General features: G+C 44.5%; 2 protein-coding genes across 2 annotated transcripts in view; both read right to left on the bottom strand.

Moving 5' to 3' along the window:
- The window catches only part of LOC133141767 (interferon-induced very large GTPase 1-like), an 83,538-nt gene that overhangs the window by 51,317 nt on the left and 18,726 nt on the right, over positions 1-13,495 (bottom strand).
- LOC133141630 (up-regulator of cell proliferation-like) lies at positions 3,695-8,552 on the bottom strand. Its single transcript, XM_061262195.1, has 3 exons — positions 5,249-8,552; positions 4,225-4,852; positions 3,695-3,936 (listed from the first exon to the last, which is right to left on the bottom strand). The coding sequence occupies exons 1-3, from the start codon at positions 8,474-8,476 to the stop codon at positions 3,695-3,697; spliced, it is 4,098 nt and encodes a 1,365-aa protein (XP_061118179.1). The 5' UTR covers positions 8,477-8,552.

Below are 13,495 nucleotides of genomic sequence, written 5' to 3'. Positions count from 1 at the left end.
CAAAGATCAAATCTACAGAAACTGGGCGGGCCTATGAGCAAAGTGGGAGGGCCCAGGCCCACCCTGGCCCAATGGTAGCAGCGCCATTGGTGCATTGAAAGTGTGGCATTTATATATATCAGAATACATTGTAGAATAGACACAGTGCATAGATTGAACCACTCAAAACAATTAATTCAATAGACACAGTGCATAGATTGAACCACTCAAAACAAATCATTCAATAGACACAGTGCATAGATTGAACCACTGAAAACAAATCATTCAATAGACACAGTGCATAGATTGAACCACTCAAAACAAATCATTCAATGGACACAGTGCATAGATTGAACCATTCAAAAACAAAATGAGAGATTTAAGTTTTTTGAGAACAAATTATAAAAACATGTTTTCAGCTTGAGCCCTGTTCAAGGCAGTGAACAAAATACAGATCATTAAGTTCAAATGAAAAGTTAATTTTTAACGTGAGAATGTGAATGTGTCTGGAGAAATTCATTAGTTTTACAGAGATGCTAAATAAAGTTTGAATTCAGTTTTCTAAATGGAAATATAAAGTCATCATGGTGACAGATAACATATAGTGATGATTATCTAACATATAATAGATCAACAAGGCAGTAAATAATAAACGTCAAACACCTAAGCAAGCAAAGATATAGAGCTGATGATTGCCAATGACACATGACGATTATACACTTTAATTATAAGAATTATTAACAAGATAGAACACATATTTTGGATATATTTCAACACATATTTACATATCTTCTTTAATATGGAGGTGACAATACGAAATTAAGTTAAATTTAGTTATTGTTAAAATATCACAGCCAATTTAATCCGATTGAATGGAACAATGCACAGAGATCAGCCATGATGATTCAGGCAGGATTTGTACAGATAAATGCTGCATAGGTAACGATACAGGCAATATCACTTTAGAGTATGAATATGATTTTATGAGTACAATGAGCTGCTGATGCTATTATCTCTCACAGAACCAGAGAATACTCAGGGAGGCTGCAGGAATTCAGCAGTGTCTGTGTCAGTGATCAGGAATTCTCACTCTTTCCAAAAATCAGTGATGATTGAATTCAACTGTAGAACCTGCACAGCTAGACCAATGAGGGAATAGCTGGAGGTGAAGGGACGACGTGTTCTTTCCTGGCTGTTGAATGAAAGATTTTAATTAACAAACTCCGCACACGAACAGAGCACAATTATGTTTAGGAATATACTGGGTCTGTTGCCACGGGTCGGATATGGATTGACCTGCCCCATATCCCGCTTACAACTGGCCTGAAACAGATCAGTAATATTCCTAATATTCTCCGTTCGTAAACGGGGCCGTTTTGAAAGCTTAGTGGTTACTCTCGTTCCACTCGTTGATCTGACTCCATTTAAGATATATAATTTAGAAATTTGGGTGTGCAACTTACGCGAACCTCGGGAGTGATTACACTCGACTCGTACCTGCGCCACTATTACTCAATATATGTTCTCGCGATTTAACATTATTGCTGAATATTTCAGTTCGGTGTAGAACTCAGAGGCTGAGGGTCCAGTCAACACAATACATGCAACACTGTCATGATAGTTGCGAGCCCAGGTCGGCGCAGCATTAACTGGGCTCCTTAGAGCTAATTAGACAGGAACCGGCGTATTAACGCCCATGGGTTCCCTTCGCACCAGATTACAAGAGCCTTGCGTCGCCCGACCCTTTAAGGGACAGAAATTGCTGGCCTCACAACTTAGAACTATCACAGGTGTACCGCCCCGCCGATCGGTCGGTCTTTTGGCCACCATTTCCCCCTGAGTATTTCAGTTGTAATTTAGGCTGAAAAGGTACAAGATGAATTAGAGTCATGGAGATCACGCAAGTTACAAGCAAAATGGTTTATTTGCAGACAGGTAGGCAGTTAACGTAGAATATCAGTCAATTACAATTAGACAAATTGAAAATAAAAAGTATAGAGTAAAGAATCTTACCCAGCCTGCTTTCGCTACACACATATACAGAATATGCACAGTGTGGGAAATCGAGTGCGATCTTCCCGATACTTACATACACGCATACCTACATAAGACATGTTGTGTGGGAAGTCGAATACGATCTTCCCCGATTGGTCTGTCTCCCTTGCTTTTATGCCAAATCACACGTTTGAAACCAGGCGGCAGTGCCATAAATCAACCTGGAGGGGTGGTCAAATCTGGAATTTAGACCCCCACCGTTGGGGGTTGTTGAGTAGGGAAAATGAGATGATTACCAGGAGAGGACGTGTAGGTTTTTCCCTTGAGTTATTGAAACTATGGTTGATTAAAATCCATTTGGTATGAAATGTATCTCATCTGATTCGTTGACTTTACTGGATCACATCCATACCAAACAGATTATCCTAATGTTTTGTTATGGTGCAGTTATCATGAAACTTCCCTCCTGATTATCCATTTTACATGCAATTCCTGTTACCATTACATAAGACTTAATGCAATAATACAAGGATCACATGGGCAATGTTTTCAAGGTGTTACCGGGTCTATTTACCATCTAAACAACAGTTTTGAGGTTTTCATTCAAGAGAGTAGTCCCTGGGGTAATGACAGCAGTGCCCAAAGGAGGGCACTGTGGTACTGCCCGGAGTCTTTCCCCCTGGAAGTGACCAGGTGTGGGGCCATAAGATGTTAGGCACATTCCTTTCCCGGGAGTTTTAATGGCCCACATGGCCTAATTGCCCGGGAACCGCTCATCCACCCACCATATATCTCTCCTTTATCATCTTGGTGTCACTGGTCTGGAACTCCTCAAAAGGTACTACAAACAGTATTGTCCTTTGTCCCTTTTGACACGCCCCAGAACCCCCACCTCACAAATGGCAGAGTCAACCCCCAGCTCACAGGCTCTTCACAGATGGCAGCCCCATCATATCTATGAATGCTGTAGTTGGGAGTTTTCATGATAACTGCATTATGCTGTAAATATGTCTTTGTGCCTCTCATGGTAATATACCTTTTGGATAAACCTGATTTGGGTGAATGAAAGGAAAGGAGACATCCCAGACTGTTTGGTTTCTTCTCCTTATCTCCGAAATCCAGTTCTAAACAGTGAGTCACCCATCTATAATTTACAGCCAGGCCCACCCGGCAGGGGGCTAAAACACCTGGCTTCTACAGAGACTTTTTGTCCAGTTTCCCCTCGGCTCCTGAATGGTTGTGATATCAAAAGGTAGACTGTTACAAAAACTAGACCATTACACCAGTCGCACTGAACCAATCAGAATAACACCAAACATCACTATATTCTGACCTGGGATTATCATGAAACATCTTTATACCATCTCCAATATTCCTGTTCTGGAATGTGAGAAAATCCTTCTCTAGCTCTCCCCCACAGGCATGTGTGCCAATGGTGGGGGCTAACAATGTAGGAGGGGGGGAAGTCAGCAAGCTGACCAGCGCATGAGACCAAATGTTCCTTATGACCGGTTTACACAACTGTCCCCTTTGAAAATGATGAGTGCTTTTATTTGTATTGTATAAAACTTGCTGTTAGTTCATGCCATTCAACTTGGCTGGGGCTCTGTTTTGGTTTACCATTATGACTTGCACCTGTAAGCAGACTATTTTATATGAATGCCACTCAGAAGATAATTTTTCAGCCCTAATGACATATAGGCTGTATCAACCTTTTAATTTAATCTCCGGTTTTCATCAAGAAGGATTTCTTCAGACTTTCCGCGGCTTGTTCCAGGGTTATATATCTCCATTGGGGGGGAATATCAGCAGGCTTGGCTTCATATTCTTCTGCAAACTGCTTATTAAACTTGCTGAAGATGTACTTCCAGTAGTCTGAGGCCTGGATGCTGGTGTCAGGCTGGATGAGCCAGTCAGGGTAAATGCTCCGGTAGTCCTTGTATGGATGATGAAGTTTCTTATCTGTTCCAGTCAAGATGAAGCATCTCTCACTGGCAACATCAGTGGAGCAGATATTGCTCTCTAAAATACGCGATCCACGATTCCACCATCCTGCAATGCCATAATGTCTGCTTCCCGTAATTCCCTGAGGACGGTGAATGGAAGCAAAGTGCTCTGTGTGGCTCTTGCCACCAGCTTCACAGGGGGTCTTGCACAAGGGACACTGCCTCCCACAGCCAAACACCCTGTTAAACAGCACCTTCTGTGGCTGAAAGGGCAGTGAGGTCAGCCTGGCCCTCACATCCCCACCTTTCTGAAACTCTCTGGTAAAGGCCTGCTCCATTTCATCCATGAACACCTGCAGACACCGGGAAAAATCTTCTGGCTTGGCAGTGTTTAAGGCTAGGACTGCTCTGAGGGGGTCTTTAGGGATGATAAGCTCCTTCACTAGGTCACTACAGATATCCTGAATGAACTGCTGAATGTTCTGGGTCTCCTCACCCCTTCTTGCTGCCTGTTCAGCTGCCTTCATCTGTGAGGTCTTAATGGCTTCCTTTATTTTTCTAACCACCACCTTCAGGCGGTTCATCTCAATGTTCCTGAGGCTATCTCCCTCCGAGAACTGCTTAACCATCAGCTTCAATATCCAGTCCTGTTCAAAGGTCTCGTAATTTTCTATGTATCTCACAAAGTCCTGAAAGTTATCATTCTTAAGCAGCTGCTCAAGGACTGAGAACTGGAAGAAGGCTCGAGTGCTGAAAGCAATGGCTTTCTGCCCTGCCAACATTTCATCCACAAGGTCGGGGCCCAGAGATTTGGTGATGTATTCCTTCACCGCAGGTTGAAGACAGTTGACAGTGAAAGCATTGGCTTTCTTCTGACACTGGTGTCTTTTGTTGAACAGGTCCTTAAAGTCTGTGTAGTACTGTTGCTTGAACTGTTCCAGACAGTGACGAGGATCATTTGCATGGATGAAAGCCAGATGCATTTTTTGAAACTCCCGTGCTGCATGTCCACAGATGTGGATCTTCAGCTTGGCTTGAAATTCAGCAGTTGTTACCAGATTCATGTGCCTGTCCAAGATTTTGTCTACCTTGCAAAGCAACTCTATTGTGTATGTTTTAGAGTAATCAGATCTTGTTCTCACTTTCTCATCGACAAACTGCTTGCTCTGCTCAATGATGTGATCAACGACCTGCTGAAATGCCTTCAGCTCCTTTCCTGAGGATACATTTGAAAACCATTGTTTTGACCCCATATGTTCACTTTTCACTTTGAATGGCTCTCTTCCATATTCAGACAATTTGCTCACTTTTGACAGTATTTCACGTACTGAGCTGCCTTTCATCTCTAAGTCAACCCACAGCTGGTGGGAGATGTTTTGCACAATGTCTCGTTCTTCCATGCCAGGGAACCACAGCTCTGCCACGGTCTCCTTCCACATCTTCTCAAATTCATCCACCAGCTGTTCATCATTCAGATCTTTACTTTTCCTGCATTTCTCAATCAGCCCCTGCACCTTTTTCTCCATTGTGGCCGTTTGATTGTTCTTGATGCTCTCTAACCTGAACATACCCTTTCTGATCTCCACCGCTGCCTCAAGCTTGTTTTTCACAGAGTTCTCTGTCTCCCTCCTGATGGTTTTGGCTGTGATGTTCAAGTCCTCCTTGTACTTCACTACCAAGTGAATATGTCCCTCTTGCCTGTTGTAGAATTCAGTGAGGTTGGCCAAAATTAGTGTTTCCCCTTTTGTCAGTTCAACAAAGGCCTCATTTGTCAGGTGGATCAGTAACTCATCCAAATTATTAAATTCTGCTTCTGTGCCAACGTTTGACACTTTTGTCTCAGCTTCCATTAGCCAGGAGTACATGTTCTTCCTGAAGGCCCAATCCCATTGGTTGAACTCAGTGCAAAGCTGAGCATAAGCTTCAGCTACAGGGCTGTTGCGGAAGCTGAAGATGAAGTTCTCATACTTCACTGCTTGCCATAAGCTCTTGGTCCATTCAAGGAACTCAATGATTGTGTGTGCTGAGCTGTCTCCAGATTTTTGTTCCATAAATTTCTCAATCACACTCCTCTTGAAACGATTCACAGACTCACTGTAGCCAACATTGACAGCGGCCATGGGAGGGTTGCCATGCCAGAGCCCAGGGATGTACCAGGTGTTTCTCTCTGGATCATACTCCATGACATCAGTAAATGTTTTGTTGTTTCCCTTCTTTTCCATCTTAGCTGCTGCTTGGGTCATCTTATTCAGCTGCTCCAGCAGAAGCTTCCTGTCTCTCATGTTACTGTCATGGGCAGAGATGTCTGGCACATTCTGGTGCACAAACTGACAGCAGGGTTTTCTCCCAACTTCTTTCATGCGCAGGAAGGCGTGCACCACAATCTGCAGGATATCGTTCATTTCCGTGGAATTCTCCATGGCGATGTTGATGACTGTGATGTCACTCAGCCCCACCACCAGAGTGGCCAGTTCATTATCATGCTCATGACTGTCATCCAGCTGTGCCAACTGTGGTGCCTTCAAACCTTCAGTGTCAATAATCATGATGTAATCACACCCAAGCCGCACTTTAAAATACTCTTTCACTCTGAGGAGGAGCATGAAGGCCCCTCTGGTGCACCTGCCACTACTGACAGCAAACTGGACCCCAAACATGGTGTTCAGGAGGGTGGACTTCCCAGTGCTCCGTACCCCCAGTACAGAGATCACCCGGATCTTACATTTATCCTGTGTGAGATGATGGAGTTCTTTCAGAACCTGTGTCACCCACTCCAGAGGAATATTGCTTGAGTCTCCATCCACCAGCTCCAGAGGAAAGCCCTCCTGTAGCAGCTTGGCACAGAGACGTGGCAGGCGCTTAATCTCTGGGGTGAGGGCTTCGGGGAGTGAGCAGGCCGACTCGTACAGCTGACCCATTTCCCTCAGGAAGTGCTCTGTCCCCAAGGAGCAGCTGGAGATCTCCCTGTCCAACTGTGCAATGAGCTCCTTGTTTTCTGAGGAACTCTGACACTGTTCCTTGTACTTTGCCCGAAGAGGTGGAAGGCTTTTGCGTGACAGATTATCCAGATTGATCCTCATCCACTTGAGGAAATACTTGCTCTCCTCTGTGGAACTGCACATCGCGGAGATGAAACGGGACATAGAATCGGAGATGCTGTGAGCCCTCTGCTGTTCTCTGAGCTTCTGCCTCTGATCTTCAAGCTCATTCTGGTAAACTTCTATGTTTTTCTCCCCAGCATTTTTCATCCTGCACTGTTCCTTCTCCAGTTTTGCCAGCTGTTTCCATGCAGTCCCTTGCAAGGGCAGCTCTTTCTCCTTGAAGCTCGGTATGTCAGATATTCCTCCTGTGATGTCATCAGCTTTCTGCCTGCCGCTCATACAGTAGACATAATCTTCATCAGCATGGATCCCTAAATCATCGGCAACATCAGACATCCTTTCAATGCTCATTTTAACAATGTTTCCTTTCAAAATTCCACAGATAGCCGAACACAGTTTCTTGTTGAATTCTGCATCATTCCTTCCCGGATGCTTTATGATGATGTCACTGGGTTTTGTCTCAGAAACAAATTTCCTGAAGTCATCCTTCTTGAGGGTCTGGCTCTGTGAATTGGTGATCAAAATCCAATGAGTCTTAAATTCCAGAAATCTTTGTTCAAACTTAAAGTCATCGCAAAACACAAATATAGCAGTCGAAGTGTGGCAGAGGAAAGCGTACTGAATTTCAAAGTCTCTGAGGTCCCCACGGAGGTTAGCTATAGCCAGAGGCTCAGAGAAGATGTCAGTGTTTTTGTTCCCACTGGGCAGATACCAGCTGATTTCCACCAGCCCATTGGAAATCCTCCTTGGGGTGTCACCACACTCCATGTTTTTGTGAACAAAGGTGTCCTGGTACTGCTGAGGGTTGCTGAGGACTTGGTTCAGAATGTGCGACTTGGACATGCTGCTGTTTCCCAGCCCCACAAAAGAGACCATGGGGAGGTCAGACAGAACAATGCTCTCCTCTACAAACCCTCTTGGGTCATCCAAAGAGTGTGGCTTGTACGTTTTCACAATATCCCTCATGGCCCACAGCATTAAAGTACACTGCTGGGTATCACATTTAGGAAGCAGCAGAGGCACAGAGAACTGGCACATGGACATTTTCAAAGCCATCTCCTGCTGGAGAAAGCCATCTGAGCACAGAAATACAGCAGTTATGAGGTCCAGGGGGTTGACTCTGTTGCTGTGGTCCTGTGGATTGTTCATGGTGTTCAGTAAACTATCCAGGCTTTGGGGCTCTGTGTCCTGTTCTGAGGAGCAGCTCATTCTCCGAAAGGACTCATTCACCATCATCAGCTTCCTCAGGAAACACCATGGCAGAGATTTGAGAGACTGGATGCTTTCATCAGATAAAGTCTCTCCATCAATCTGCAGCACCTGGCTAAGAGTCAGCTTCTTCTTCAGGTGGTGTTCCAGTCCCAGGTCTCTCAGCAGCTCCTCCAGGCTGGTTCCTGTCATTGGGGATGGAAGCTGCATTAGTACATATGCACAGTAGTACAGTAATAAAATCATAAGAATGCACCTACATACACTTGCACATCAAAAAATGACTAAAGTTCTTGGCAGAGTGAATGTTTCGTACTCCTGAGTGATGCTATGGCTAGTTATTGTACCCTGTTCATCATCAATTCATCTCTAGCCCTGGACCATGATTCTGAGGTGTTCAGGGACACTTGTATGCAGTGATCCTCCCTGCCGAGTCCCTCCCCCCACCCTCAGAGCTGCTCCCTCATGCACAGGCCTTACTGGGATCCTGGTGTTGAACCAAAGTCTGATGCCTTAACCTTGCACCACCATGGACCTCCCATACAAAAGAAATGTTATGTCTATATTTAAACATGTTATGCCACATTTTAATAAGAGGTCACAGAAATGTATTCTTTAATTAAGTTCATTACAGGCTTAAAAATCACTGCTGCTAGAGCAATAGACCCTGGCTGTCACTAGGTAGGTCACCTGGAAACTCATTATTCTATTATGACCCTGATTTCTGTCCGTTAGTTTATTTGGTATTTAGCAGAAGCTCTTATCCAGAGCGACGTACAACAAAGTGCAAATAAAAACACAAGAACAAGTGCAAAGAGAACCTGAGAGGACAGTACAGTTCTGAGTCCTTGTGTAAACATACAGAAAATCTGAACCCTTTAAGAGTACAATCAACTTTCAAACTAGCATACCACAATTGCTGCTAGAATACAAAAAATAACACTACCTATACAAGTAACAATATCTATACAATCTATACATGAGTGCCATTTCAGTCTAAGGCTAATCATGGTGGTGAGTTGGGGAGGGAAAGGTGTAGCCTGAAGAGATGGGTCTTCAGTCTGCGCTTGAAGGAGGTCAGAGACTCTGCCGTTCTGACATCCACCAGGAGGTCATTCCACCACCGTCGGACCAGGACAGACAGCAGTCGTGAGCGTGAGGTGCAGGTGTGGCGAGGAGGAGGTGCCAGATGGCACGAAGTAGCAGAACGGAGGGGTCTTGTTGGTGTATAAGTCTTGATAAGGGATTGCATATATACAGGGGCTGATCGTTTAACTGCCTGGTATGCGAGCACCAAAGTTTTAAATTTGATGACTCCCATTCACTCTCGTTACCTGTGTTTAAATCCCCTCTGTCTAGGCAGTTAGTTGCCAGATTGTAATGTGTTTATTCCATACTCTCCAGCATTTTCGTATTGGTATCTGTTTTGACCTGTTTCGTCCTAGACCATCGAGTTTAACTTATTCCTTCTGTCTTGTTCTGACCCGTAGTTTTTTGACCCACTTCTGTTTATTCACCTTCGTTTCTGGATTGTGTTTCTGTCTATTTAGCCGTTTGTTTTCGACCCATTGCCTCTGACCGCGACTATTCTTTGGATTATCCTCAATACATCTGTTTGCTGGAGATCTGACCCTTTGCCTGGACTATCGCTTATGAACTGCCTTATCCTTGCTATAACTGTTTGCTGGCTATTGACCCTCGCTTTACCAACCTACCCTGAGAAAATAAAGACCTTATTTTCTGAAGAACTTTTGTCGTGGCCTCGCTATTGGATCCCCCGTTCTGAGTGCCTGATAAGTTGTTGGAAATATAGAGGAGAAAAAGTATTGAGGACAATTAGTCAGATGGAGGAAGTCTTTTTCTTTGGTGAATTTGTCCAGGGCCAGGATCCCTCCTCCTACACTGTGCCCTGTCACTGTGCTGGGACATTGGATTTCTGCTTGGTCCAGAGGGAAGAACACCTCCCACTGGCTTACCAGCACCTCTTCCAACTTGGTTTCACAGGAGGTCTCCCTCCTCTTCTGCCTGGGGTCCTCACCTTTACTGATGGTCTCATCTTCAGACACACTCACACTCTGCTCTGAGTCTTCAGTTTCCTGCAATGAAAAACATCACAGGCAGTGTTTTCATACTTCCTATTCTGTTTGATATTGTTTTACACAATACAATGTAATATATTGACTCCTTTATTAATTTGAATATTGGCCGGTATTTCAGGGAGTGGTTAGGTTAAGTGCAGCTTAGTTGAATAATGCAGCTGGGACCTGTCATTCATAGAAGCTGTCCGATCACAAGATTTCAGGCAAGAGTTACGGCCGTGTCTGAATGTGACTCTAGGAATGGCTCTAGTGCAGAGATCTGAAACACAAATCTTGGATGGCTGCAGTGTTTCCTGGTTTTTGGTGTTTTTAGAAAGTGCTAAATTTAAGTCACTGATTCACATGATGCCTACAACAGACAAAAAAAAAACCTTTTTAATTTGGCTGTCCAGAACTGGAATTAAACAACTGGACATTCTGACCTACAGAACTGGAGTTTGGCTCTGAGGTTTGTCAAATCTCACCTCCTCCTTGTGTGCAGTGCACATAGCGTCTTTGTTGTCCTTACTCAAGGTCCCATCCATATTATCAGTATCTGCTGAACATCTCTTTTCATCTGACTTAGCTGGCCAAGCAGAGGAGGGTTGGGACTGGGCCAGGCATGAGGATGTCTTCTCTGGTGCTGGTTCTGTGCCCAGACGAGATTGGTTGTCTGTGGTCTTCTCCCGATTCTCAGAATCTGCACCTGAGATGCTCAAAGACAGACCACAGTCCAAGGAAGGGTCCCAAACCCTTAACATCCACCCCAAGTAAAATGTGTCATTTTAAAAAACAGTTTCTTTAAAGCAGGGTGCCATGGATGGTGCAGTGGGTAGCACTGCCACCTCACAGCAAGGAGGTCTGGGTTTGTAATCCCAGTCGACCGGGGCCTTTCTGTTTGGAGTTTGCATGTTCTCCCAGTGTTTATGTGGTTTTCCTCCCACAGTCCAAAGACATGCAGGTTAGGCTGATTGGAGAGTCTAAATTGCCCGTGGGTATGAGTGTGTGAGTGAATTGTGTGTGTGCCCTGCGATGGACTGGCGACCTGTCCAGGGTGTATTCCTGCCTTTCGCCCAATGTATGATAGGCTCCAGCCCCCTGCGACCCTGTTTAGGATAAGCGGGTTAAGATAATGGATGGATGGATGGGTTAAGATAAAAGATGGATGGATGGATGGATGGAGTTTCTTTAAAGCACTGCGATGGTGCACAGCTAAGCACTAGTGGCTCAGCTAAGCACCATATAAGACATGGCTAAGCATCACAGTGGCGCTGATATGATCTGTGTTTTCTGGATCTGTATTTTGTAAGTCCTCAGACCTTTTGCCTCTGTGCTTCCAGAAGTCAGTCAGTCAGTTCATTCCCTATCATTTGTTTCACCTGTGTTCCACTCCCTGATTATTGTACTCACCGGATTCTTGTTTCCTCTCGTTATCTCCCTATATACACCTATATTTTGTGTAGTATTTGACAGAATGTCATGTGCTTCCGCGATACTTTCCAGTGTTTTTTCCTGTCTGATTACCTGTGTATCGACCTGTTTGGCTTTCGACTTCTGAGTCCTGGATTACCCTTCTCTTCGTCTTTGACCCGCTGTGTTTGGACTCCCTTTGATTTAATGGTTTGTGTTTTTGGTTTTCGATTCTGTTTATCCCCCAGTTTGGACTACATCATTGTTTTTGTTGCATCTGTTTGCCTGGCTATCAGACCCCTGCTTTGAGTATCGTTTAAGAACTGTTTATTCTCTACTACACCTGTTTGCTGGTTCTCGACTGGCTTGTCTACTCTGCCTCAAAGTTAATAAAGAATTTAACTTGAACTTCTGTGGTCTCGCTATTGGGTTTGTTGTTCTGAAGCCTGACAGGCACAGGGCATCACACTTTCGTTCGTTGCAGTTGCACACAGAGGACCAGTCCTGCCAGATCTGAGTATGGCATAATTGAGCCGCTGCTCTGAAGGAGGGACTTGGTGGGGAGGTTCGCTGCATACGAGCACTCCTGATCACCTCAGAATCATAGTCTGGGGCTCGAGTTAATGCATGGGCGATTGAAATAAACAGCCTCAACTTCACTTCCAGTGCCAGGCTGGCTGGAGTGGGTGTGGTCAGCACAGTGGGTGTGGCCAGTATAGTGGGTGTGCCTATTAGAGTGGGTGTGGCTCTCACTGACTGGGTGCTCAGGTGTTTCCTGTTGGTCAGAGTCTAACAGAGTGGGGCAAAAAGCAAACAGAACAGCAGTCACAATGTAGGCAGATTCCTACAGCCATATACTGTATAGTCACAGCCGCCAGTGAAACACAGCCAGTGCTGTAGCAGTCAGCTGAAGATGTTATGGGCATCCTATAAATGTTCAGTCATGGTAACCTTTTCTTCATTTGAAGCATAAAACATTGGAAAAACAAATATTCTTTAAAAAACAGCCTTTATCATTGATGATGGAAAAAACAAAGAAGACATTTTGCATATTGTCAGCACAATCGAGCACTACTGCAAAATAAACCTAAATCATTGTCTTTTATCTTGGCGAGTACATTACCTAATTTACCCATTCGGGCAGCCATCTAAACTGTTAAGTTGAAATTGCTACTGCTTTGACTAGTTTAGCAAGTTGGGTGAATGATAGCTCACTAAGTAATGACATGAAAATGAAGCTAGGGGGGCTGGTTATTAACTAGCATGCTCGGTTTACCTGGGACAGGTTTCCTTGCAGAGCACAGTTTGTAGCCACATTCACTGCAGAATTTGGGACACTCCATCTGCATCCGTCTGGGCAAATACAACACAACACCACACCACAACACAACACAACACAACACAACACAATGATGAGAACAGGCCATTCAGCCCAGCAATGCTCACCTTTACCAAACACTAAAGTGTAACTACTGCTTAGTTTGCCTAAAAGCTAGATAGTATCTCACATTATCAAGCCTGAAAACCCCCCCAGTGTTTCTGCCTCCACTACATGTCCTGGCATGCTACTCCACACAGTGACCACTCCCTGTGTGAAAAAATACTTCGTAATATCTGTGAAGAATTTATCCTTGGCCAATTTCCATAAATGCTCTCTCGTTGTGCTAACCAAACTCACCCTGAAGAATCGCCTGTAGTTCACTTTGTAAATTCCTTTAATGAATTTAAAAGCCTCAATCAAATCACCCCGAAGTCTCCCTTTACTAAGCTTAGAGAG

Source organism: Conger conger, chromosome 12 (assembly GCF_963514075.1).
Source record: "Conger conger chromosome 12, fConCon1.1, whole genome shotgun sequence".
Lineage (NCBI taxonomy): Eukaryota > Metazoa > Chordata > Actinopteri > Anguilliformes > Congridae > Conger > Conger conger.
Note: the sequence above shows the minus strand (reverse complement) of the source record. Positions and strands in the feature narration are given on the sequence as shown.

What these genes read in the sequence shown, in the direction of transcription:
- LOC133141630 (XM_061262195.1), bottom strand. Translation starts at nt 8,476, where the DNA reads ATGATTTTATTACTGTACTACTGTGCATATGTACTAATGCAGCTTCCA. An exon ending in TAGAGATGAAAGGCAGCTCA is followed by an intron (nt 4,853 to 5,248) that starts GTACGTGAAATA and finishes TGTCTGGAACAG; the next exon opens with TTCAAGCAACAGTACTACAC. An exon ending in TACCAGAGAGTTTCAGAAAG is followed by an intron (nt 3,937 to 4,224) that starts GTGGGGATGTGA and finishes TGACTGGAACAG; the next exon opens with ATAAGAAACTTCATCATCCA.